The sequence below is a fragment of the Rhinopithecus bieti genome, unplaced genomic scaffold, assembly GCF_001698545.2.
Source record: "Rhinopithecus bieti isolate Rb0 unplaced genomic scaffold, ASM169854v2 scaffold_34317, whole genome shotgun sequence".
In the NCBI taxonomy this organism is placed as follows: Eukaryota; Metazoa; Chordata; class Mammalia; order Primates; family Cercopithecidae; genus Rhinopithecus; species Rhinopithecus bieti.
In genome coordinates this window covers 341,201-364,105 of record NW_016814779.1, presented here as the reverse complement: position 1 = coordinate 364,105, position 22,905 = coordinate 341,201, and the positions used below count along the sequence as shown (strand labels likewise).

At 42.7% G+C, this 22,905-nt stretch overlaps 1 protein-coding gene across 2 annotated transcripts; it reads left to right on the top strand.

Moving 5' to 3' along the window:
• Window positions 1-20,962, top strand: CUNH4orf54 (chromosome unknown C4orf54 homolog). Of its 2 annotated transcripts, none has more exons than XM_017852359.1 (3): window positions 1-53; window positions 2,867-8,327; window positions 16,297-20,962. In XM_017852359.1, the coding sequence occupies exon 2, from the start codon at window positions 2,898-2,900 to the stop codon at window positions 8,289-8,291; it is 5,394 nt and encodes a 1,797-aa protein (XP_017707848.1). In that variant the 5' UTR covers window positions 1-53; window positions 2,867-2,897; the 3' UTR covers window positions 8,292-8,327; window positions 16,297-20,962. The 2 variants fall into 2 exon arrangements, with proteins under 2 accessions (XP_017707848.1, XP_017707847.1); XM_017852358.1 differs by lacking the exon at window positions 1-53 and adding an exon at window positions 1,864-2,032.
• The last annotated feature ends 1,943 nt before the right edge of the window (window positions 20,963-22,905 follow it).

The following is a 22,905-nucleotide window of genomic DNA, read 5'->3' as shown; positions in this document are numbered from 1 at the left end:
CTGGCATTCATTTAGATAGAAAGCAGTAAAGGAGCCACACAGATACTTTGGAGGTAAGTACTACTGTCAGAACGATGTTCTCTCTTTGCCTCTTGGGGAGTTTTAACTAGGGGTGTGCTCTGTGGAGGAAGCAAGATGCTGGAGGTAGATTTTCAGAACTTTGGGTGTTAAGCAATTACGTTTTAACCTACACTTAGGGCATATGACCTTCCAATTTTGCAGTGTGCCAACTGCAGAGAGAATCTCTGCTGAAATCTGTTGTCATGACAGACAAGGCCATATGAAAAGTGCTGGAAAAATTCCTCCTTAGACTATAATTGCCTTGATGGGCAGCAACTCTGCCTTCTATTCCACTGTGGAGTATGTATGCGCCACAGTGCTCACGGCTGTGTTCAGGGTTTATCGTCCGAGACACGGTTAGCCTCAAAGCAAAATTAAAATGGGACATTGAAAATACTTGGCTTGCCTGAAGGAGCCAACTATATTTTATTTCTAGGATTATGATCCTTAATCCCTGAGTAGATAAAGTGTACACAGTTTTGTTACATGAAAAACCACAAAAAACAGACAAGTTATGTGGTATATTTGTAGTCATGCAGATGAAATGAAACTGCCTAGTGGATAAGTGGCTTCCTTCTAATTGTGAATCTGGGTGCCCTGTAGAGTATTTGAGCATGAAAGTCAGTAACACTGTGTAGCCTAATGGTTAAGGTCCAAGCTCTGAAGCCAGACTACCTGGGTTTGAAGTCTGTCACATCATTTCTTAACATCATTCTGCCTCAGTTTTTCCATCTATAAAATTAGAACAATGATTACACCTAACTCATCAAGTTGTTAGGGGGATCAAATAAATTAATACACACATTTAAAAATGTTTCAAGTAGTTCTTGGCACATAGTAAATGCTCTGGAAGTCTTAGCTGTGAATATTGTAATTACTATCATTAAGAATCTAAGGGCTGGGCACCGTGGCTCACGCCTGTAATCCCAGCACTTTGGGAAGCCGAGGCAGGTGGATCACCTGAGGTCAAAAGTTTGAGACCAGCCTGGCCAACATGGCAAAACTCCATCTCTACTAAACATACAAAAATTAGCTAGGCATGGTGGGGTGCCCCTGTGGTCTCAGCTACTAAGGACTTGGCTGAGGCATGAGAATTGCTTGAACCTGAGAGGCGGAGGTTGCATTGAGCCAAGATCCTGCCACTGAACACCAGCCTAGGCAACAGAGCAAGGCTCCCTCTCAAAAAAAAAAAAAAAAAAAAAAAATCTAAGATTTTGTGGTATTAAACATGGTTCTCTATAATCAAAAAGTTGATTGCAAAACATTTAGCAAGTTCTCTCTATTCTTTCATTCTCTTCCTTTCTTTGTTTCTTTCCTTTTCCTTTCCTCTTTTACTCTCTTCACCTAGATCTCTGGCTTTATGTGTCTGCATTCTGATTCTTGGTATTTTTAGTCTTGCCTTAAGTCATACTTTTAATGGCAGTGGTGTGGGCAGAAAGGAGTTGGGAGGATAATGGCAGGCCTGTGCTGTCCACAGCCCAAGTATGAGAAGGTAGATGCTTCAGTTGTTAGGGGCTCCCACTCCATACCTACCCACATGCCTATTTGGAGGAAAGAACATTTTTCTGTGTGGAGGTGGCATTCATGTTGAAAGGGGATGGTTGATGGTGTTATTTTTGTTCCCCACAAATGTGGATGTTTAAAATAGTGCTTTATTCAATCGGCATAAGTGACACATAGACTATGTATAGTGGTGGAACTGGGCCTGGCAGGTGACAAGGGTCAGATCTCACCAAAATCAAGCATCATGGTTCTCCACTGATAGTACCCAAGGAATCAGCTCTGAGGATGGCCAGCACAGACCCCCATCTTAAGTGGACTGGCAAATTTGCTTGTACAACTACCGAATTGTCTGAAATGGAGGTACCTCAGAGCCAGTGAACTGGGATTTTGGCTTCATTTCCATGGGTCATGCCAGTGGGTCACATTTCCTCTCTGAATCTCCCTCCAAGCTGCACTGTACTCTTAAAGGGTAAGTGTATTCGTTATTCTTTTGCTTTTTGACTCAGTGCCCTGCAGGCCTGGAATTCAGCCAGTGTAACTGAATCATGAGGCTGCAGCTCAGGCTATATTTAATTGGAGGTTTATTGTCTTGCCATGGTTCTACAAGTTTAGGGATCTTTTTTCAGATTGATTAAGGCACTGTAGGGATTTGAAGTAGTGTCAATTTTGGCTCCATGTGCCCTTTTTAGTGACTATAATGAAAAGTTTACTTAAAGTGTTAAGTTTAGTTCTTTGAAAATTGCCCTTTTATAATTTGAGTCACCATAGTAAGGATTCCAGGAGAGATCCTTTTGAATCAAACAGGTCATGTTTCATAAAGTGTAACTTTGGGGGAAAAGGGATGGAATATTCTATTCCTATGAAAAGTTTTACTACCAAAACTCATCTGATTTGGCTCTCCAAATAAAAAGAAATGCATAGATTTTGAGGCGAATATAAAGCTACCATATGTACCAGGGAGACTTTGAAATATTTCCAGAGTGTCCTTAATTCATTTGAAATGCGTGAAAATTTTGAATTTTATTTAAGAACAAGTGGGGGGAACCATTTAATCAAAAACTTGAGAGTGAAAGATGGCTGTGAGGAAAGAATAATCTCATACTTGCTAGACATCGCTATAATAGATTACATAGAACATTTGGCTGATTTGAATTAGAACCCACATGCCTCCTCCACCCCCAACCTTCTCTTTTCATCTCATTAGAGCCTCTTCTTTTTACCCTCAAGTGTGGTTTCGATATGACTAGGGAATGGACACTAAAAATATTTCTGGAATGACGTGACCCTCTCTCGCCCCATCCAGGAAAGGGACAAGGCTTCACAAGAAACAGCACATGCTTTCCTTTCATTTCTGGGAGTCCCGGGGTCAACCTACAGATGCTGCTTCTTCCGTGGCCGATGGCATTCAGACTCCTCGCTGCTGCCGATGGTGCCAGGCAAACAACTGGACAGGACAGCTCAGCTACAGAACACTGGCCACAGTCTCGGCCAGAGCAGCAGCCCCCCAGCCAGAGACCACCTCCACCGCCCCATCCAGGAGCCTTCCCACCTCCCTCAGGCTTGCTGCGGCCCCGCCACAGGGGCTGAAGAACTGGGAGGTGGTGGCAGCAGTGGCAGCGGTGCCTACAGCCTTGGGGCCAGTCTGGACACGTGGGACCCTGCTTCGGGCAACTCTGCAGCCCCTCCGGGGCCGGAGACGGACCCAAGACTTCCCCAGTGCTCACCATTGTCTTTTCCTGTCGCTGAAACCTGGGCAAGGGCTCATAATGGAAGCTGCCCCTCCTGAGCTGAATTCGAAAGCAAGACAGGCGGAGGTGGGGGACGGGGTGAGCAGTGCTCAAGACAGCCAGGAGCCCAAGCAGCAGCTGTGGCCACTTCCCAAGCCTTCAGCCTCCTCCCAGCGAGAAGCGAAATACGTGGAGATGTGCGCTTCAGCTGAAGTCCAGAGGGAGAGCCCCCGGACCATGAAACTTACCCTGGGGCACTGCCCTGGGGATCAGAGGGCCTCTAGGAGCCCAAAGGAGAAAGCCCAAGATGAACCCAGCAGTCAAAAGTGCAAGACTCCAAGCCCCCAGAGCAATCCTGCCTCCTCCGAACTCTCTAGATCCCAGCACTCTGCCTCTGAAGAGGGTGGCAACTTCTCATCTTCCTCATCCTCCTCCCCGATGAACAAAGCAGAAGAGGATGGCCTTTCCAAAATGGAGGACTCCACTACATCCACAGGGGCTCTGGCCACCTCCTCTTCATCCTTAGGCTTTGAGAGTGAGAGTGGTGAAAGTGAAGGTTGCCAGCCCGTGGGAGGAGAAGGAGAGAAAATATCAGGAGGAGGGGGAGGAGGAGGAAAAGGAGGAGGGGGAGGAGGGGCAGGAGATGGAACAGAGTGCAGGGACATTATTGCCAAGTCCCAGGGTAGCAGGGACCCCCCCAAAGTCGAAGAGGCTCACTACATCACCACCCACGAGATCCAGCTGAGTGAGGTTGAACAGGACATGGATTTCGACGTGGGACTGGCCTCCCGCTGGGATTTCGAGGACAACAACGTGATCTACTCATTCGTGGATTATGCTTCCTTTGGTGGCAGCGACGAGACCCCAGGGGACACCACCAGTCTGACCGAAGAGGACGACGACAACAGCTGCTACCTCAGCACCACTCCCAGCACCAACACCACCCGGACGCCCAGCCCTACCAGCAGCGACCTGGCCCGCCCCAATGCAGGCCACAGTGGCCGCGACACCAGCAGCACGGAAGTGGGCAGCGGCCCCTCTGACAGTGGCCCCACTCCCCCACCCACTGGGCCTGGCACTGCCCCCCTGACTGAGGCCTTGCCCGAGACCCCGGAGGCAGCTTCAGGGGCAGTAGCCGCCGCCGCAAGCAGCTGTGGGAGTGCAGCAAGCCAGATCCTCCTATCAATCAAACCGGCTTCCCGGGCTATAAATGAGCCTAGCAACGTGCGCGCAAAGCAAAACATTATTTATGCTGCCAAGCATGAAGGCGACATGAGCCTCCGCGTCTCTACAGCTGCTGAACACAATTCAAGTTCTCTGAAGCAAAACCCGGCTGCAGCAGTGGCTCAGGACCATGCAAAGAAATTCATTGCTGTCCCTGCTCGCCTGCAAACCAGGTGCGGGGCCATCCGGGCGAAGGAGCTGGTGGACTACTCCAGCGGAGCCTCCAGTGCCGTGAGCGAACTGGACGATGCGGACAAAGAGGTGCGTAACCTGACCTCCCGGGCCTTCCGGAGCCTGGCTTACCCCTACTTTGAGGCTCTGAACATCAGCTCCCGGGAATCCTCCGCCACGCTCTCCGAAGTGGGCTTTGGGCGCTGGTCAACTTTCCTGGACTTAAAATGTGGGGGTGTTGGGGCCAGGGTGGAGCAGAGCCTCCTCAGGAGCAGTGCAGCCTCTGTGGCTGCAGGTCTGAGGAAGGGCAGTGGGGCCCGGGCCACTGCCGACCAGCTCTACATCCAGTCCAAGAAGTCTCAGACCAAGGCCTTGGAGTTCGTGGTTAGCAAAGTGGAGGGGGAAATCAAACATGTGGAGACGCCCCTGTGTTTCCAGAAGCAGGTCCAGACGGGCTCCCGTGTCGTTACCCTTTTGGAGCCCCTGAATGTACGCAGTGAGAGCAAAGCCAGCTCGGCCCCTGGGCCTGGCAGGACCACCAAAGGCCCCGGCAAGGGTCCGGGGTCGTCATACACGGACGACGGCTCCGAGACCTCCGAGGGCAGCAAGCCAGCCTCCCGCGCTGATGGCCCCCAGAAGTCCAAGTTCGCCTCCAGTCTGCTAAAAAATGTCATTTCCAAGAAGATGCAGCGGGAACACGAATTCAAAATGGAGAGGGGAGAAGTCACGGATACATCCCACCACCTCGCAGGCACCTCCAAGGAGACGGAGGGCGCCCCCGGGAGCGAGAGGCAGCGAGAGAGGGGCCTGCAGAGGCAGAGCTCTCGTCACTCCGAGGTCGGCTCCGAGTACACCGTGGTCAGCGTGTCCGACGCGGGCGGGGAGGGGTCCGTGGCAGGCTCCAAATCCCCAGTCTTCAAAGCCAGTACTCCTCGCGAGCGCAGCGCAGGCCCTAGCCGGAATTTCACTGATGGACACACAGAAGTGTGTGAAATTAAAAAGAGTGCCTCAGAGACTGTCAAGGGCATCTTCCTCCGCAGTCAGAACAGTGCGTTCCGGTCATGGAAGGAGAAAGAGGCCGAGAAGCGGGAGGAGCAAGCCCCTATCGGGAAGCTGAAGCTGCCCAAAGGAGGCGACTGGCGGGCTGATCTCGGGGAGATTTCTGCCAGCAAGAACACCATCATGTCACGCCTCTTTGTCCCCAACATCCAGCAGACACCCAAAGACAAGCAGCCGGGGAAGCAGGCCACCAAGTATCCTACTGCTCAGGCCACTTCCACAGCGGTGATCAGACCCAAGGCTCCCGAAATCAAGATCCGGCTGGGGAGTGTGCAGCAGCCGAGCTCAGACTTCAACATTGCCAAGTTGCTCACGCCCAAGCTGGCAGGTGGCAGCGCCTCTAACCTGTTCAAGACCATTGAGGACAATAGCAGGGCACAGCAGAAACTCTTCCGCGGGGACAACCTAGAAAAAGTGCCCCATTTCCAGGTGAGAGACATCAGAGACAAGTCCAAGGCTCAAGGCCCCCTCCACCAGGTGAGAGATGTCAGGAAACTAATTAAAGGGTCAGGGGATAGCAGTGACAAGGGCAGTGTTACCCCAGAGCAGGGGCTGACTGGACCCAAATCCAGGCAGCTGTCTGCAGCAGCTGGCGGATCTGGATCCCTGTCTCCCATGGTGATTACATGCCAGGCTGTAGTGAACCAGAGGGAAGACAGCATGGACCGAGAGCCCAGGGAGAGCATGGGCAAAGGGGGCAGCAGCAGAGTCTTGAATTCCTCCTCCCCAGAAGGGACAGTCTTGGTTCACAGGGCATCTGGCAGGCTGCCTGTGGCTACCATTGCCCCCAATAAGCCCGAGCAGGGCTCATACCTGCCTGTGCTCAAGATTGTCTCCAAGGCTTCCACCCAGAAGACTCCAGAGAAGCTCAAGGAGGAGGAGGTAAAGGAGGAAGGGAAAGCCACAAAGCCAGCCCGGAATGCCCTGGAGAAGCTGACTGCAGCCGTGAGGTCCATGGAAGAGCTGTACAGCTTCAACAGGAATGAGTGGAAGCGCAAAAGCGACCCCTTGCCTATGATGATGGACAGCCACGTGCTGTCACTCATTGCCAGTGAGGAGAGGGAAGGAGTAGTGGGTGCTGAGGGAGACCACGACAAGCTGTCCAAACGGCTTGGTGAGGTGGAAGAACGGGGCACAGGAAACAAAGCTGGTGTGGTCCTGCGAGGGGCCCCCATAGAACGTCTGCAGCGGAGAAACTCCAACCCCAGCGCTGAGAGTGTGTCTGCCAGGGCAGCGGCCTTTGAGAACCTGGCCAGGGAAAGACCCCGATCTCTCTATATTCCCCAAGTCCACAAGGATGTGGAGAGAACACAGCCCCTGCAGCCCCTCCCACCACTCCCCAGCAACCGGAACGTGTTCACTGTAAGTGCCAGCAGCATCCAGAAAACTGGGGGTGTCGCTGGCAAGTTCCCACAAGGGCCTTCTCCAGAGAGTCCTTCAGCGGCTAAGGGCATCAAATCGCAGGGACTCCGGTCCCTCAAGATCCCTCCAGCCACCCGGACACCTCCTGATGAGGTGACCAACAGGAAAAGTGGCAGCAATTTGGAGAAGAGCAACAGTGACTGTGAGAATTACCTGACCATCCCTCTTAAAGGAAACTCTGCTGCAGGGGAATTTCTTAGCAGGCCTGGGGTTTCCAGGGAGGGGCCCCCCAACTCCTCAGCTGCCACTCTCTGTAGTTTACCCCCACTGAGTGCCCGCAGTCAGGTCCCCAGTAGCTCCAAAGGCTCTCAGGTTAGTGGAACCAGCCGACCAGCTTGGCGTACCAAACCTGAAAACCCCCGGGAGACAGTAGCTGCCCCCCAAGGGCCCCAGAGCCCTGAGCATCCCCCCACCACCATCTACCACCAGCCTCCACTGCCCTTCACTCTACAGGGGGCCCAGCCCCAGGTCCTCTGCTTCTCCCCACCCAGCATGCCTGCCCCTGCACCTGCAGGCTCAGCTCCAGTTCCCACAGACCCCTTCCAGCAGCCACAGCCTCAACAGACCCAGCGTAAGATGCTCCTGGATGTGACAACTGGCCAGTACTATCTGGTGGACACACCGGTACAGCCCATGACCCGGAGACTGTTTGACCCTGAGACAGGGCAGTATGTGGATGTGCCCATGACCTCCCAGCAGCAGGCTGTGGCTCCCATGTCCATCCCTGTGCCTCCCTTGGCCCTGAGTCCTGGGGCTTACGGACCTACCTACATGATTTACCCTGGGTTTCTGCCCACCATGCTGCCCACAAATGCCCTGCAGCCCACACCAATTGCTCGTACTCCAGGAGGCGGTGAGCTCTCCCCAATGGCGGCCGAGCCTTCCAGCAAAGAGGCAGCTGCAGCGTTCACTGAGGCCCCATACTTCATGGCTTCTGGTCAGTCTCCAGCCTCCTCATCCTCCTCAGCCCCAGCAGCCACATCTCAACTTGTAGGGGCCAAGGGCTTTGCCCAGCTGCATGGCAAGCCTGTCATCAGCATTACTTCGCAGCCCCTGGGGCCACGAATCATTGCTCCCCCTTCCTTTGATGGCACCACCATGAGCTTTGTGGTAGAACACAGATGATGGGCAGCCATCAGGAAGTGGAATGAAACACTCCTGGTAAGTGAATTTCACTTTGATAATCAGGTTTACGAGAGTAAGAACAATAATTTTTTTGTTTGTGTTTGAAGTAAGAGATTTACAACAAAGGAGGCTGTCTCTAAAAATGGATGTTTTGAGAGAATAGAATAAAACCACATCCAATTTACAAAGGGGATAATTTTGCCAGGATTCTCCCCTCTCTCCAGGCTTCATTCCCCAAGGTCAGCCTTTGCCCTTTGACCTTTTCAGATTGCCTGAGTGTTTTTTCCCACCTGAGAGTAGAAGGGAAGTGAACCTTGGGTCTGTCCCTTTGGTCTGTGGTAAACGTTGTCAGGGCAAAGAAATGAAAATCCAGCTTGGATTTTGTGGAGTGAGCCTCACTCTGTTTGTGACAACCCTAGGGACAGGAGGCACTGAACATCCTAGGAGGTCATTGCAAAACCCTTCAATCTGTTTGCTCCCCAGAAGTATGGAGAAGCAAAGACAGATGTTTCTTGTAGGAACATTTTCTAAAATCTGCAAAAAAGCTTCTTTCTCCTCTTGTATCTTCCTTTTGAAATTGCTTATAAAAGCTGCTGTATGTTTTAAGCTCTTGTTTCTCAGTTTTCAGATAATCAGAACACATTCTTGGGATGAGTTCAAGGTCTTTAATGTGTCTTACACATACACACACACACACACACACACACACACACACTTTGATTTCTATGGAGAATTCTGGAGCTGCAGTTACTCCTTGCTTCAATGGAGTTGCTGTGTTTAATCCAGTCCTGTTCAGACTGAACACATTATGCTTTGCTGCTAATCCCCACATGACTGTTATTTTCATATCTGCAGTCTTTCTTCAGAAAAGAATCAACTTCCACACCTACCCCCAGGTAAAGGAAATCAGAGTAAATAGATTCCTCACACCTAAGTTAATCCAAATGTCCAAACAGGAATCCCTGGAAATACAGTACATGGAACTTGATAGGAAGAGGGAGCTTTACTTGTTCAAACTGGGACATTTCAGGTCAAACACATGACAGGGCAAAGACACCTTCAGATACGAGCGTAAAGGTGTCAGAACTGTGTGGGGACAAACTTGTCCCTTACACTCCTGTTCTCTTCAGATGGGGAAAGGGTGATATTATAAATGCTTCTAGGACTTTCAGTCTTTGGTAAGATCATATTCTGAACTAAAAAAAAAAAAGAAGAGAAATCCTATTTATGCTTCCATAATAAAAAATAAGTTATTTCTCTCTTCTCTGTTATAACTGAAAAGGAACAGGAGTATTGTTGCTTTGTGCAATGAAAGAGCCTTCATTCTGGAGTTAGGATCATTGGATTTTGGAGTCACACAGCTTCTCACCAGCTGTGTGATGTTGGGCATTACAAGCTTTTTAGCATTCATGTGTCATCTTTAGTGGGGGCAATAATATCTAACCCTAAACATGTATCTAAATATCAGATGATATAACAGTGTATTGCAAGCTAAAAATTTTGTTCAAATTAAGGGATTGTTACTGAATATTATTACACTTATTGGACTGTAAGACAATATTAGGCATTGTTTAAAAAACCCTTAAACCTTTCTGTAAGAATTCAGTTGAAAGCACAAGCCTCATTTTAGCTGCAATCTAGAAATACATTATTTAAATTCTTCTTCTGGGAGAGTCTGCAACAGGCACTGTGTGATGATAACATATAAAGAGGGGAGGGAGAAAAGTAAAGACAAATAAGTCATATTTTGTTTAGTGTAGAAAATTAAAAAAAAATTCAATATGCATGGGTAGGAAACTCAGAATTAGAGAATTAGTTTCGCAGAAGGAAAAGAGTAGCCTATAGGCAAAAGTGTTTTAATTACTTAGACAGGTGGTGTGTTTACCTAGGACTGTTTGGGACCAGCTAATGCTATGAGACCTTTGTGCAAGCTGTGGAGGTACAGAAGCAAGGGGAAGGGAGGACAGGGAAGAGAGGGAAGATCGGGCACACACTTGCACAGTATCCTCTTAAGCAGCTGCCTTTGGCCTTTCGCCTGTCTGTTGAGTCTAGAGAGATTAGACTTGGGGTTGTTTCCAATAGACACAGATATGCATTAGAGTTTTTAGCATATGGGACTTGAATGGTGATATTTGAAAATTTTCCCTTTTGAAAGCACGACCTTTATTTTAGTAAATAAAGCCCTAAAGATAGACAGAAAGGCCAAATCTGGTTGGCAACTAAAGATTAGCTTTTTGTATGTAGGCAAAAGTTGACTTAGCCAAATTGAAATAATGAATTAAAATTTTCAAAATTCACGTTTTGAACATTCAATACCACCCTCCAAAGAAAAGCCAGATGGATTTTTTTTAAGTGTGTAATTCTTCTCCTTGTGTAAAAAATTATAAGTACTGTTCAGATATTTCAAGATGCTCATATAGATGGTCAGTGTGAGAAATCTTGAAAGGTGATTTCAGGTCAAAATTTCCTTTAAAAACCAGACTTATTGCAGATATTTGTTTTGAGGTAGGGTAGGTTTATGTGCCCTTTTCAAATGAGAATTTATGTAAATGATTTTTATCTGACCACAATATTTCACAGAGAAGAAAACTGGAACTTAGAAAGAAATGGTTTGCTGAGGTCCCCAGAGAATGAGATAACCAGGATGTTTAGAACCAGCTCTTAACTCCTGGGCGACACCATGCTCCCTGCAGACCACTCTATGTTCCTTGGTGTGATGCATGGAGCAAAAAAGGGACGGTAAAGAAGGTATAATGAGCTCTGAACTGGCAGCAAGGACACCTGGGATCTGCTCTGTGGTGGCATTTGGCTATTAACCATCTGTGTTTCCATTTACCTCTCTGGACATTTGTAAAATGAATGTTTCAACAAAATGCACTAATTCAACAAGCATGAATTACATGCCTACATTCCACCAGCCACTGTGTACTCCCTGTTGGGGCCGTAAACCCACATACGGATAACACAAATTAGGGGCTTACACTCCAGCAGGAGACAGACTTGTACACACAAAACTATAAAACAAGTGTTCAAGAACTGTCATAACCTTTAAGATTCCTTCCAGTTCAAATAATAAGTATTTCATCATCTATTTTTAGCACCACATTGCAACAGGGAGCTTCACTTTTTTTCCTTCCCGTATATATTTGGACATAAACAGCTGCTGTTATCTTTTTCTGATTATTCTCTTATAAATGTTCCCTTATTTAAAAAATTTTTATAGGTGAGTTTTCTCACTTCTCTTCATCCTGTGGTCTATATTCCAGTATTTCTCAGATTTTGCCATGCCACACCACATCTAAAAAGATAATAATATTATTCATTTTATTAGTATTTAGGACTCCGATCTCACATTGTGATTAATGGACAAGGCTGTGTACCACCTGGGACCCAACTGCTCAGATGGCTACAGCAGTAATCCAATTGCAACACACCAGTGTACTAGGCACACCAGCTGCAAAACTTCGCCACTTTCTTTTTCGTTGTTGTTAGGCCTTTTTGTCTGTCTATTTTGGTTTTAATGTTCCCTCTCCACATGATCTTTGAAAACTTTTTAATGAGTTTATTTATTTATTTATTTTAGATTTCTGTTATTCGAGGCACATGGCTATATTTTTCTCTTCCTGACATACTCTCCTGCCCATCCACTTAGATGCTATATTTTTGTTTTAAGATTTTAATTGAGACTTGATACTAAATACCATTTACAAGGGCATAAAGATAAAATAAATATGTAATATTAATAAAAGAAAACTTTCATTGGCACAAGTAGTGGATATCAGCCTAAGGGAACAGCAATTATTTTGTTTCATTTTATGTCCTTTTCCTCTTTTACCGTAAGCCTTTGTTTCTTCATTTCTCCCTGTGTTTCATGTTGCTCCTGCATTGTTGGTCTTTCTTTTCTATTTACTTCCTCAGAGTTATTTCTACCCCCTGTATAGGGCCCCATGCATCAGCAACTGAAGTAGGAAGAGCAAGGGCTGGATTCAGGGAGAGCTGTTTTATTATTCTAAGGGGTCCCTAGACTGGTCCTTAGATTATCAAACCCAGTCTCTTTGTACTAAAATTCCAAGAGGAAATTGGCACATAGAGAGGTTAAGTGACCCTTCCTTAGTCACAGAACTGGGACTCAAAACCTAAATATTCCATGCCAGAGTCTTTTCCTTTTTTAGAGGTGGAGTCACTACATTGCCCAGGCTGGAGTGCAGTGGTGCATAGGCACTTTCTTCTTGCTGTCCATTTCTCCTTTTCCTTTTCTCCCTAAGGCCACTTTCTTTGATGGAGTTACTTCCTGGTGTCTGTCCCACTAGTCTCTCTTTTTCCCGTTGCCATTTACTTGAGAGTTTATTTTCTGTCCTTTGCTTTTTTATTTTTGCAACTTGTTCCTTATTGTGGTTTCTCATTTTCCATTCACTTCAACTTGATTTAGTTCAACGTGCCACCACCTTGCTTCTTCCCTTTTCCTCACTTTTTTTGTAGTTTGTTTTTTATCACAGATTAGACCGCTTAAAGGGTGGGACTGGGTGGGTTCTCCAGCTCACCTGAATGTTCTTAAAGCATTGTACTTGCAGCCCAGGCAAGTCATCTGAGGGACAGGAACTTTGCTGCCCCAGCGCATGCAGGCCAGGTAGCTAATCTGCAGGCTATAACCTAGACATTTTATTTTCACTTCATTCCATAATTACCTTCATGAATTGATTAGTTTATTTCTATTTTCCCCACTAACTTGGTAGTGACTTCCTCTCCCAATTATTGTATATAGCTGCTGTTTTGTTTTATCTTCTTAATGTATTTTTTTGTTTTTGCCTTTTCTTTTCTCCCTTTCCCTTTAATTGCAATGTGGCTTTCCTCTAGCTTACTATTTCATACCTTTCTTCACAATTCCACTGCCTTTTTATTTTCTTTTTTAACTTACCTAAAATTAATAAAAAATGAAAAGTAATAGCTAGTGTGTATTAATCATTTAGTATATACCAAGACTTAACATCATTGAATTTCTAACACAGGTAGGTACTATTTTTAATCTCTGTTTGACAAATTAAACATTAACTTGTCCCATATCAACAGCTATTGAAATCCAGGCACTTGGAGCTCCATGCCCGTTCTCTTATAGATCACCCCCTTGTTCATCTATTTGTCTTATTCTCTGCTTTCTGGTCTCAGTTCTTTGTTGTAAATTGTCCCTCTTCCCTTATCTGTTCTTTGTGTCAGGACTTTCCCACTACCTAACTTCTCCAAAATTTTTCAGCCCTTGCATTTTTCCTCTCGGCCACATCAGTCCGCTAAAGGGTTAATTATATGAAACATTAAAGTCCTTGTGGATGGGAGAAGAGAACACAGTTGGCATTTGACTGGCTGCCCTGCTGCTGATTTTCCAAACTTCTGTTTCATTCAGAGGAAATAGAATCTTCTGGCCGTTTTACTGCCGTGGAGTGTGTGTGTGTGTGTGTGTGTGTGTGTGTGTGTGTGTGTGGTTTGGGGGAAAGGGCAAGGAAAGGGAATAAGGTAAGAAACTGACCCTGAATCTGTCAGTGTTCAGCATATACTAAAACTCTATGTGTGCTTTTCATTTTATTAAAAAACTAGCTGTCCTTAGAACACTGTATGCCCCAAAAAGAAACCTGAGCCAGCTTAAGGACTCCTAGGAGCTGTGGCTCCCAGCGGTGGGAGAATTTTTGTTTATGTAAAGCAGAAGAATGTGGGCTATAAAGGTAAGGGTGAAATCTTCTTGGATACCAGTGAATTAAAGCATTTTAGTTGAAGGGGAGCTGTGTGACTTTTACTAAAGCACAAGTATGTGTGCCTTGAAGTCAGGCAACCCCAACTCAGATTCTAATACTGTTACTTACTAGTCTAAGTAACTAGTCTTACTTACTAGTCACAGTGTAGTCCAGGCAAGTGACTTGCTGTCACTGAGCCTCATTTTCCTCATCTGTTAAATGGGGTACATTTCGGGAGAGTAGTGAGGACTGAATTACAAAACCATGACAGAAGACAGCACCTATACATGGCATGTAGTAAGTGTTCAAGCTCCCTCATAAATGCCTCAGAATCCCCTTATCTTCTCAGGGCCCCTCACCAGAGCAGAAAATCAGCTCTTATCAGTGCAGACTCCCAGGGTAAGCATCATGGACCTGTGCCCAGGATTGCTCTGTATTTCCCCAAACCGGAGGCAGTGCCCACAGCTCTGCAGTCCTCTCTGAGCTAGCTGGCTGATCTCTCAGGGCAGGCCAGTTGGCTGTGTGTCAGGGTACTCTAGTATCCCCCAAGGCCTTCCAGAATGTTATACAACTCTGAGCATAGCTTGCCAGCTGTGTGTGGTGATTTTCCCCTCTGTCTGGGCACAGGCCGGCATGGAGAAAGGGAAAATCTGACCCAGGATCCCTGTTGAACTCTGTCATGTGTTCTGGTCCTAAAACCGTGGGAAGTCATCCAGTTAAACTCCCTGGTGACACAGTGTAGTCATCCTGCATCTTTACTGACTTCTTCATGATCCATTCTACTGCAGTAAATGTTTGTGTGGCCTCTGACAGGTTAGCTATATTGGCGATTTTTATTACTTTTTCTTTAACAGGAATTGGGAGCAACTTTACTAATTCTCAATTTCAGACCAAATTCCTCTGAAATTAGTGTAAGCAGAAGCGATATTCTGTGAATATCTAAAAAGGCAGTATCTATACTATCAATCCCTAAATATGATCCTGGTAGATTGATTAACCAGATTTCTCCTTCATTTCTCAGACTATTACCGTCCTATAGTGCAATCTCTCTCTTGACTGTTTCTTTTCTGTCTCTCTGTCTCCCCTCAATGTCTTCTCACTGCTCAAGGAGTCTTTGCAAACCTTGCCTTGTGATAGGACTCAGCCAGAGTTGTTGTCAAATCCTTGGATCCACATTGAAATGATTCTTCTGAGTCTTATATTTTCTTTTCTCCCTCTTGTAATTAAATTTTATTTTCCTATTGCTGCTTTTGATCTCCTAAGGTAGAAAAACTTACATTCAGCAAATGAGGGGTCTCCAAATTCACAACAGTCCCTTTCATCTTGCAGGTCATTCCTCAATATAAAATACAACACAATAAAATAAACATGGAGTATATACATATGAGCTTACAAAATTATTCTTATGGACTTCTTTTTTAAAACACATATTTAAACAGGTTTGTTTCTAGATGACAGAATTAAAATGTCCCTTGCCTTGCTACTCCGAGTGCATGTAATTGGCTAGATAGCTGTTATTTGATACTTTTGGAGGTTATTTTCGCATGAGTCTTCTTAATCCCTAACAAATATTACCTGTAGGCCACTCTATTTCTGTTTTCATAATATTGTGTTCAAATATTAACTCCCAAATGTTAAAAAAAAAAAAAAGCTTATTTAGGCAAAGTTCTGGTAGATATGCTAGAACTTATGTGGAGATAGAGAGAAAAGGCTAACTCTCAGTAAGCTTTTGAACATGTCAATGCTGTTCTAGATTGACTTAACTAAGTTAGGTTCTAATCAGTACATCTTATTTTAAACAAAATGTACTATGTGAATTTCGACATAATTTAAGTACTGGTCATTTGCTTTACAAGAATTCTCAGTATGGAGTTTACTCATTTAATAAGATTAATAACTAAATTTCAAATATTTCCATTTAGCTTAAATATTTCTGAATGCTAATATTAGAAATATATCTATTATATTATTTTATCTTTGCTATGAATGATTTCAGTGAAAATGAACATTTAACTTTAAAGTCATTTTTGAAGAGTTGATTAGATTTGATTCAAGTTCCAGTTGGGGCAATTTCTCGAAGTTGGGATAATGTTCAGTAAGTTCATAAACATATTTGCCAAGCACATTTTAAAATGTTAACTTCATTATTAACATTGAAATTAGCCAAACAGTTAAATAAAAATGTATTTTAATATTTTCTCTTGTTTCATAAAAGGGAAATTTGCTTTTAGAACTAAAAATGTTTTCCTTGACTATGTTTTTTTTTTAATTTTTTTATTTTATAGGAGCAAGACAAAAGATGGACTATTCTTCTTTAATCTGGAATTTGCATTGTAATAGCACTAAGAATTAATTCATCTGAAAAACTTCTTCCACATGTGTTATTCTTAATTTTCGCTTCTTATAAGCCAAGTGTGTAAGTTTCTATATTTTCTGAACAACCCTCTTAAGGCAGTTTTTATTTTAATTTTATTAAGTTGATTGAATGGTTGCATTTCTTCCCTTTATGACTATTTCTTTTTATACTTCAACACAGGATATAAACTTTCTATTCACCTCCTTTCCCCCTATACTTGTGACTAGACAAACAATTCCTTTGTTCCCATTGTTCCCATTGTTCAGTCAAAACATGCAACAGAATGGGATTGATTCTGTTGTGAACCAAGCTAGCAAATCAGTAATTTGGATCACGAATCTCCTTATAGGTTCTTGGAATATATCAAGACTAGCTGGCTGAGTTGTAGTACATATTTAAGTTTTCAATATGGTGGTCTGCTCTTTGAATAATATATCAGCCAAACCTACCCATTCTCTTGGTTATGCTCTATGTGTTATTTTATTAGGTTTGGCATGATTTCAAATGTGATTGTGAAAAATGGTGATTTTAATGTTTGTGCTTTATTTTATTTTTCCCATTTGTACAATGCCACGACACTATTTGTTGCCTTAAAATAGAATAGCTTGAAATACTGGAAAGCCAATGATTGCATCTAAAGTACTTAGTCTCAGAAAGGTATAAAATATCTATTTTCCTTTAAGAATCCAACTATTTTTGTGGGTGTATAGCATTTTTCTTTTCTTCAATAATTCCCTCCATAGTTGCATACTCATGTCTCTCATAGATTGTTTGGAGTTTAAAGAGTGACCCTTTGGGGCAGTAAAGTAGAATACGGCACTAATTCAGTGGCTCTGATTCACTCTAGCCGTAGCCTTGCTGTCCCAATAACAGTAACCTAGAGTTACAGCACTTGCTCCTTATGAGGCAGGTTTGAAAAGATGTCAAGAATCCAAATCATGGAATCTTTTATCGACATTCAGTACTGTCTCAGTTGTAACCCAATTCTGAAGGCTATTTGAGTGAGTGTTTGCAGTGAGTCTTGAAGACTGGAAGATTTGATTGAACAGATAAATATTTAGCTTGCCACAATAAGTGTATCGATATATACTTGGCAAATGTTACATTGAAATATTACTTAATTACTTTTTAAAGGAATAATTTGAAGTGTTTCCCAGGCTTTTTTTTTTTTTTTTTTTAGAATCTCCCTTTATTTACCAATTTGTTTAAAGATAAAGCATTTTGGTAATGTTTTTAATGCCCTATTATTATTTTAATCATCAGCAATATTTTATTTCTGCTTAAAATTCCTTCATAAGCCACAGAGTTTTGTGCTACTCATGACAAAAAGTGTGAGTAAAAAACTGTGAGACTGAGTTTTGTATGATTTATATAATCTTGTTACTTTGTAGTTATGCTTCCCATCTCAGACTCTTAAAAAAAACTTAATTTAACTTTCAGGGTCTTCCTTTAAGGGATCTTACTCTGAAAAAATCTTCTCTTGGGTATAGGGAAAGGTTTGAGGCAGGAATAGTAAACTCTGATCATGATTCAATTGCTTGTTGTGCTGATGAGCTATGAAATGAAGCTATAGACTTTATGAGACATGAAATACGAAACATAGTCTCTATGTATAAAAAAGATGCCCTTGTGCCAAATTCAAGAAAAAGATATTTCTTTATCATAGAGGTCTTCTTACCCAGGCATATCAATCAATTCCCCCCAGAACTTACTGAAGTTTTCTCCACTGGGGAACAAATCTTACAGCATCAGAGCTTCCTCATTTTCAGAAGAGATTGGCTGGGTATAAGGTAACTTAATATTGACCCAAGAAAGTAGAATCCCTTTCAGAAATCTTTACACTTATTTTACTGAAAGCAGCACCAAGAAACCTCCAGTATTTGAATACACCTGGTGAAACGTACATAGAATTTGGGTGGATAGTACCAAACTTGTTAAGACTGGTTTAAAGCCAAATGTGACTTTCAGGAAAAACCAGTGGCCGTGTTGAGTAGTGACCGCTTGCTCACCAACTCTTCAAAAAGAGAAACAACTCCTTCCCTAGAAAATGTGGTAGAGTTGAGGGTTTGGGGCCCATAATCTATGTATCAGTGTTTCTCGCCAGCAGATTTGAGTTTTAAATTCTCACATTGAGGTAAATTAGGACACAAACTAAGGAAAGAAAGAAAAAGCTTTTCATTTGTTTGTGCTATACAAGAGACTTCACCTTTTAGGAAGTTGCCAAGGACACAGTGATGTCAAAGTGGTTAAAAACGCAACTTTTAAATCATGTTCTATTAATATCATGTCATCTATTGATAATTTTATGGTTCTCTATTTCACCAAATCATACAAAGCTGCTAGGCCATTCACTACCTCCAGTGATAGGAAAAAATATTTTCACAGGCATGAGGTAAATCTCAATCTTTATTTTTATTGTTTTGTCATTTCTTGAGGTTGCATGAATATTTGAATGAAGTAATATACCCTTCCTTTTATAACTCAAGTGGAATCAAACAAGAGTCTATGAAGCCTTCTGACCCATAAAACTATTACTTTAATGATGTCCCTTTAGCTACTGAACTTCCTTTTTATTTTTTATTACTATAATACCATTAGTAAAACATTTCCTAAATAGTGCCTTGAACTTGAATCTAATCAGATTTGCCGAGTCTGGCTTTTATAATATCCTCTTAGGGTTGTATGTGTGGCTCAGTTTTCCAGAAGGGCCTCTTTTTATTCTTGATAAAATGGTCATATTTGAAATATGTCCCATTTCAATCGTTTCTGGAAAACTGAAAACATTTGTAACCATATAAAAATTGAATTCACCAGAATGTATTTTTTTAAAAAGTACTCACTGAAATTGCCCTCAGGATTAAGTGAAGGCCCAGATATGTAGGTAATGCCATAGCAGATAGGCTCTCTATATGTCCATTTATCATGGAATAAATAAGCTAAGGCAAATTACACTTTATATCTTTATAACAAATCTCAACTATTGACACGCATTTCTAATACATCCTTATGTCACTGGAAATATCTGATGATATAAATTCCTTTTCTTATTTTCAAATTTGACATGATCATCTTTACCTCTTAAAAAGATACATCTTAATTGTTTTCATACTTCATAGAAATCAAAGTCTGTGTTTGCTACAAATTGAATGCTCACATTACCTGAAATAATATTTTGGACTGCAGGACAGGACAGTATTGATTCCTAAGTAGATTGACTATAATCTCATGATAAGTATGTATATGTGCATGGGAAAACAACATTCAACAATAGTCTTTGTGTTTAAAAACTATCATGGTATACATTTACTTATGTGGTGCTTGAGGAGTTTCATTCTACAGTTTACAAGGTGTAGGTTTGCACCCCAAATTCTCAGGGTATGCTATTTCACCCAAATACTTGAAAGAAAAAGGTGCCCTGTATTTTATCAGTACTGTTGAGATGGAAATTTTTTGTGTAAGTTTGTTTGAGAAAACTGCTTATAAAAATCAAATTCACAAAATATGTTAGGCTTTCACATAATTTCTAAGGAGATATATGTAGAAATAAGATATATATTATCAAGAGACTGCTTGTATATTCTTAACTAACTTCTGGGTCCTAAGTAGACCTCACAGGTGCATAAAATCGTTAATAAAGCACATAGCACTTGCTAATTGGTGCCTTAAGCTTGAATCTAATCAGAATTGCAGACTCTGGTCCTCTGGGGTAAAAAACATGTCCATCTGTGGCACGTGTGAGTACTAGGCCCAGAGGAAGAGTCTGAAAATTGAACTCCTTTGTATGTCCTGTGTCTCAGAAGAGAACTGAATGTACAGAGCAGTGTTTGTAAGCTGTTAACATTCAGTATTTCATGTTGCAACTAGAACACATTAGATTTATTCCTGTTTAATTCATCATGGTGCAGAATAAAACACACACACATTTGATTTGATTTCTTTTTCTTTTTTTAAGTTTCATAATTGCTTTTTATGGCTAGCGTTAATGGCAAGAAGTCCTTCCCAGGGCTCCCTGAATAACCTACTATACCTTTATCCACAGCAGGTGATGCTTTCTTTTTATCCCCACTTTGAAGACATGTGTTTCTGTATTTACACATAAATTATACTATTGTATAGTAAAGACAGCAGTGGTTGAAAAGAATGTGAACACTGTAGACGTTATGTTGGAAAAGAGGAGAGTAAATTGTGTGATTAATGGGGAAGGATATTGGATAATGTTGTACCCCGGACTGTGAAAAAAGCTGGTGGTAAATGGGAAGAATGTGAAATTTTAAACTGCTCTCAACATAGGAATCTTGGTGGAAAAGGTTCCTACCAGAGGTCTGATATGATTCAATTGTAGAATGCAATGAACTTGGCCAAGGGAACTTTGAATCCAGCCAAAGGGACTTTGAATCTCAGCAGCTCTGAGAATCACATTTTCAGTGCATTGAATATGGAGTAAACTATTTAGACAAGGATTCTGTGAGACTAGCCTACTTACCTTTAATTGCCAGCATTTGTAAATGATTGTGCAATCTTGTGTAAAGGTCTTTTAACTGTTTTGGAAAAAAAAGTTTTATTGTTTCTTTTTTCCCAGTAAAAGTTACTTCAAATAAAAAATGCATTGTCTGTCTTTATTTTAACTCAAAAAACAAGCTTTGGATAGTTTTATTTTCTTCTACTTTAAATCCTTCATTTAATTAAAATACTCTATTAGTATTTCACATCCAGGTACTATTCATTTTCTATTGCTGTGGTAACAAATGACCACAACTTTAGTGGCTTAAGACAACATAAATTTATGATCTTAGAGCTCTGGCTGTCAGAAGTCTGGTACTGATTTTTGCCTATACACAGAGTATTTTAATTCCTGTACCCAAAGTATTTTGGCCAACCTAAGGAGTCTGATCTCAGCTCATTAAGTAGCATTGTGAGGAACACCTAGCAAGGTGCTGACACTCCACTGACACCAGAGAGCAACACAGACAACCTATGTGCCTGAGAGTCCACACTGGGGCCCCAGAAAGTAATGTGGCCATCCCTCTCAGAAACTACATATCAGAGACATACAGTTTGGAAATCTACTGCACAGTGAAGATTAATGCTGTAATATGTCCCTTAAATAATGCACTAGTCAGGTGAGATCACTATAAACCTTAAGATTAAGGCCCCAAAACGCTTGAACATATATTCCACAAAGACAAACATCCAGGATTCCTCACATCTGTCTAGTGGTTGGGGAATATAAAGCAAGAAAGGAAATTAAGGGCAGTTTCAGATCTTATATGTCACCTCTGAGTCACCTCTGGCTTCCGGGTCTTGTTTCTAATGAATTCTCAAACTACAGTCTCCACTTTGCATCAAGTGTGCGCCATTTTTCTCTGCATTGCATTGCCCTGCCAGCCTTCATTGCAGCATGCTCACCCAATCCTGAGTATTTCAGAAACAGAGACTGTATGTGTGGCGGGATTTGGCTGAAGGTTTACCGTAACTCGATGGAGATTAGCAGGTAGTTCATAATATGGCAGGCAACTGCATTAGCATATACCTTAAATCTGAACCACTGGCATTCCTATTCTTAAATAGCCCCATGCCATCTCTGGCACAATGTCATTTTCACTGGTAGCTGAGTTTATTTGTGCTCCAGATACTCTCCTAATTGCTAGAGCCCTCTCTTTCTTCCATCCTCCACTTCCTCTGCTCCCTAGATTTCTGACTCCCAATCCTCCATGTTTCTGTAATTTCTTGTATAAAGCAATTTACCTATCTAATGAATCCCTACTGATGCAGACCCACTACACTATATCCAGAAGATCTTACTTTCATAAACAAGCATGCCCATTGTTCTAGCAATGTATTGCTGAGAAACAGTCTACCTCAAAACTTAGTGGCTAAAAATAACAAAAATTCTTCGTTTAGCTCATGAATCTGCAATTCAGGCAGGGCTCAGCATGGCAGATTTGGCTGTGATTCACATAGTATCAGTCTAGGAATGGGAGAATCCACTTCCAAGATGGCATACTCACATGACTGGCAAGTTGATGCTAGTTGTCAGCTGGAAGCTTAGCTAGGCCCAAAAGAAAAGGGTCTGGATTCCTTTTCATTTGGGCATCTTTCTGCTTGGGCTTCCTCAAAATATGGTGACTGGGTTTCAACAGTAAGTATCCCAGAGACAGGAGGCAGACAGTGCCAGTTTCTTAAGACCTGTTTCAGAAACTGACAGCAGCACTTTCATCATCTATTTGACAAGAAATCACAGAACCCAGATTCAATGTACAGGAACATAAATTCTACTTCTCAATGGGTAGAGTGCTGAAGAACTGGGGGACATGTTTTAAAAGCACCATACTCATTAAGGGGTGTTTTTAAACAGCTATTTTTTTTTTAAAGGAATTCTAAAGTCAGTTCTTAGATCAGTATCATCTCTGTGAAATAAGTTTAGTAATAGCACTATTATTAACAGTATATAAAATACTATCATTTGTGTGTGTATGTATATAATATACACAAACACAATATATTTAACAGTATTGCAATATAACATATTATATTTATG

Excerpts from the sequence above, each read along its gene's own strand:
- CUNH4orf54 (XM_017852358.1), top strand. The coding sequence starts at position 1,965 with ATGGGTCATGCCAGTGGGTCACATTTCCTCTCTGAATCTCCCTCCAAG. Across the intron at positions 2,033-2,866 it reads CTGCACTGTACTCTTAAAGG|GAAAGGGACAAGGCTTCACA; the intron begins GTAAGTGTATTC and ends CGCCCCATCCAG.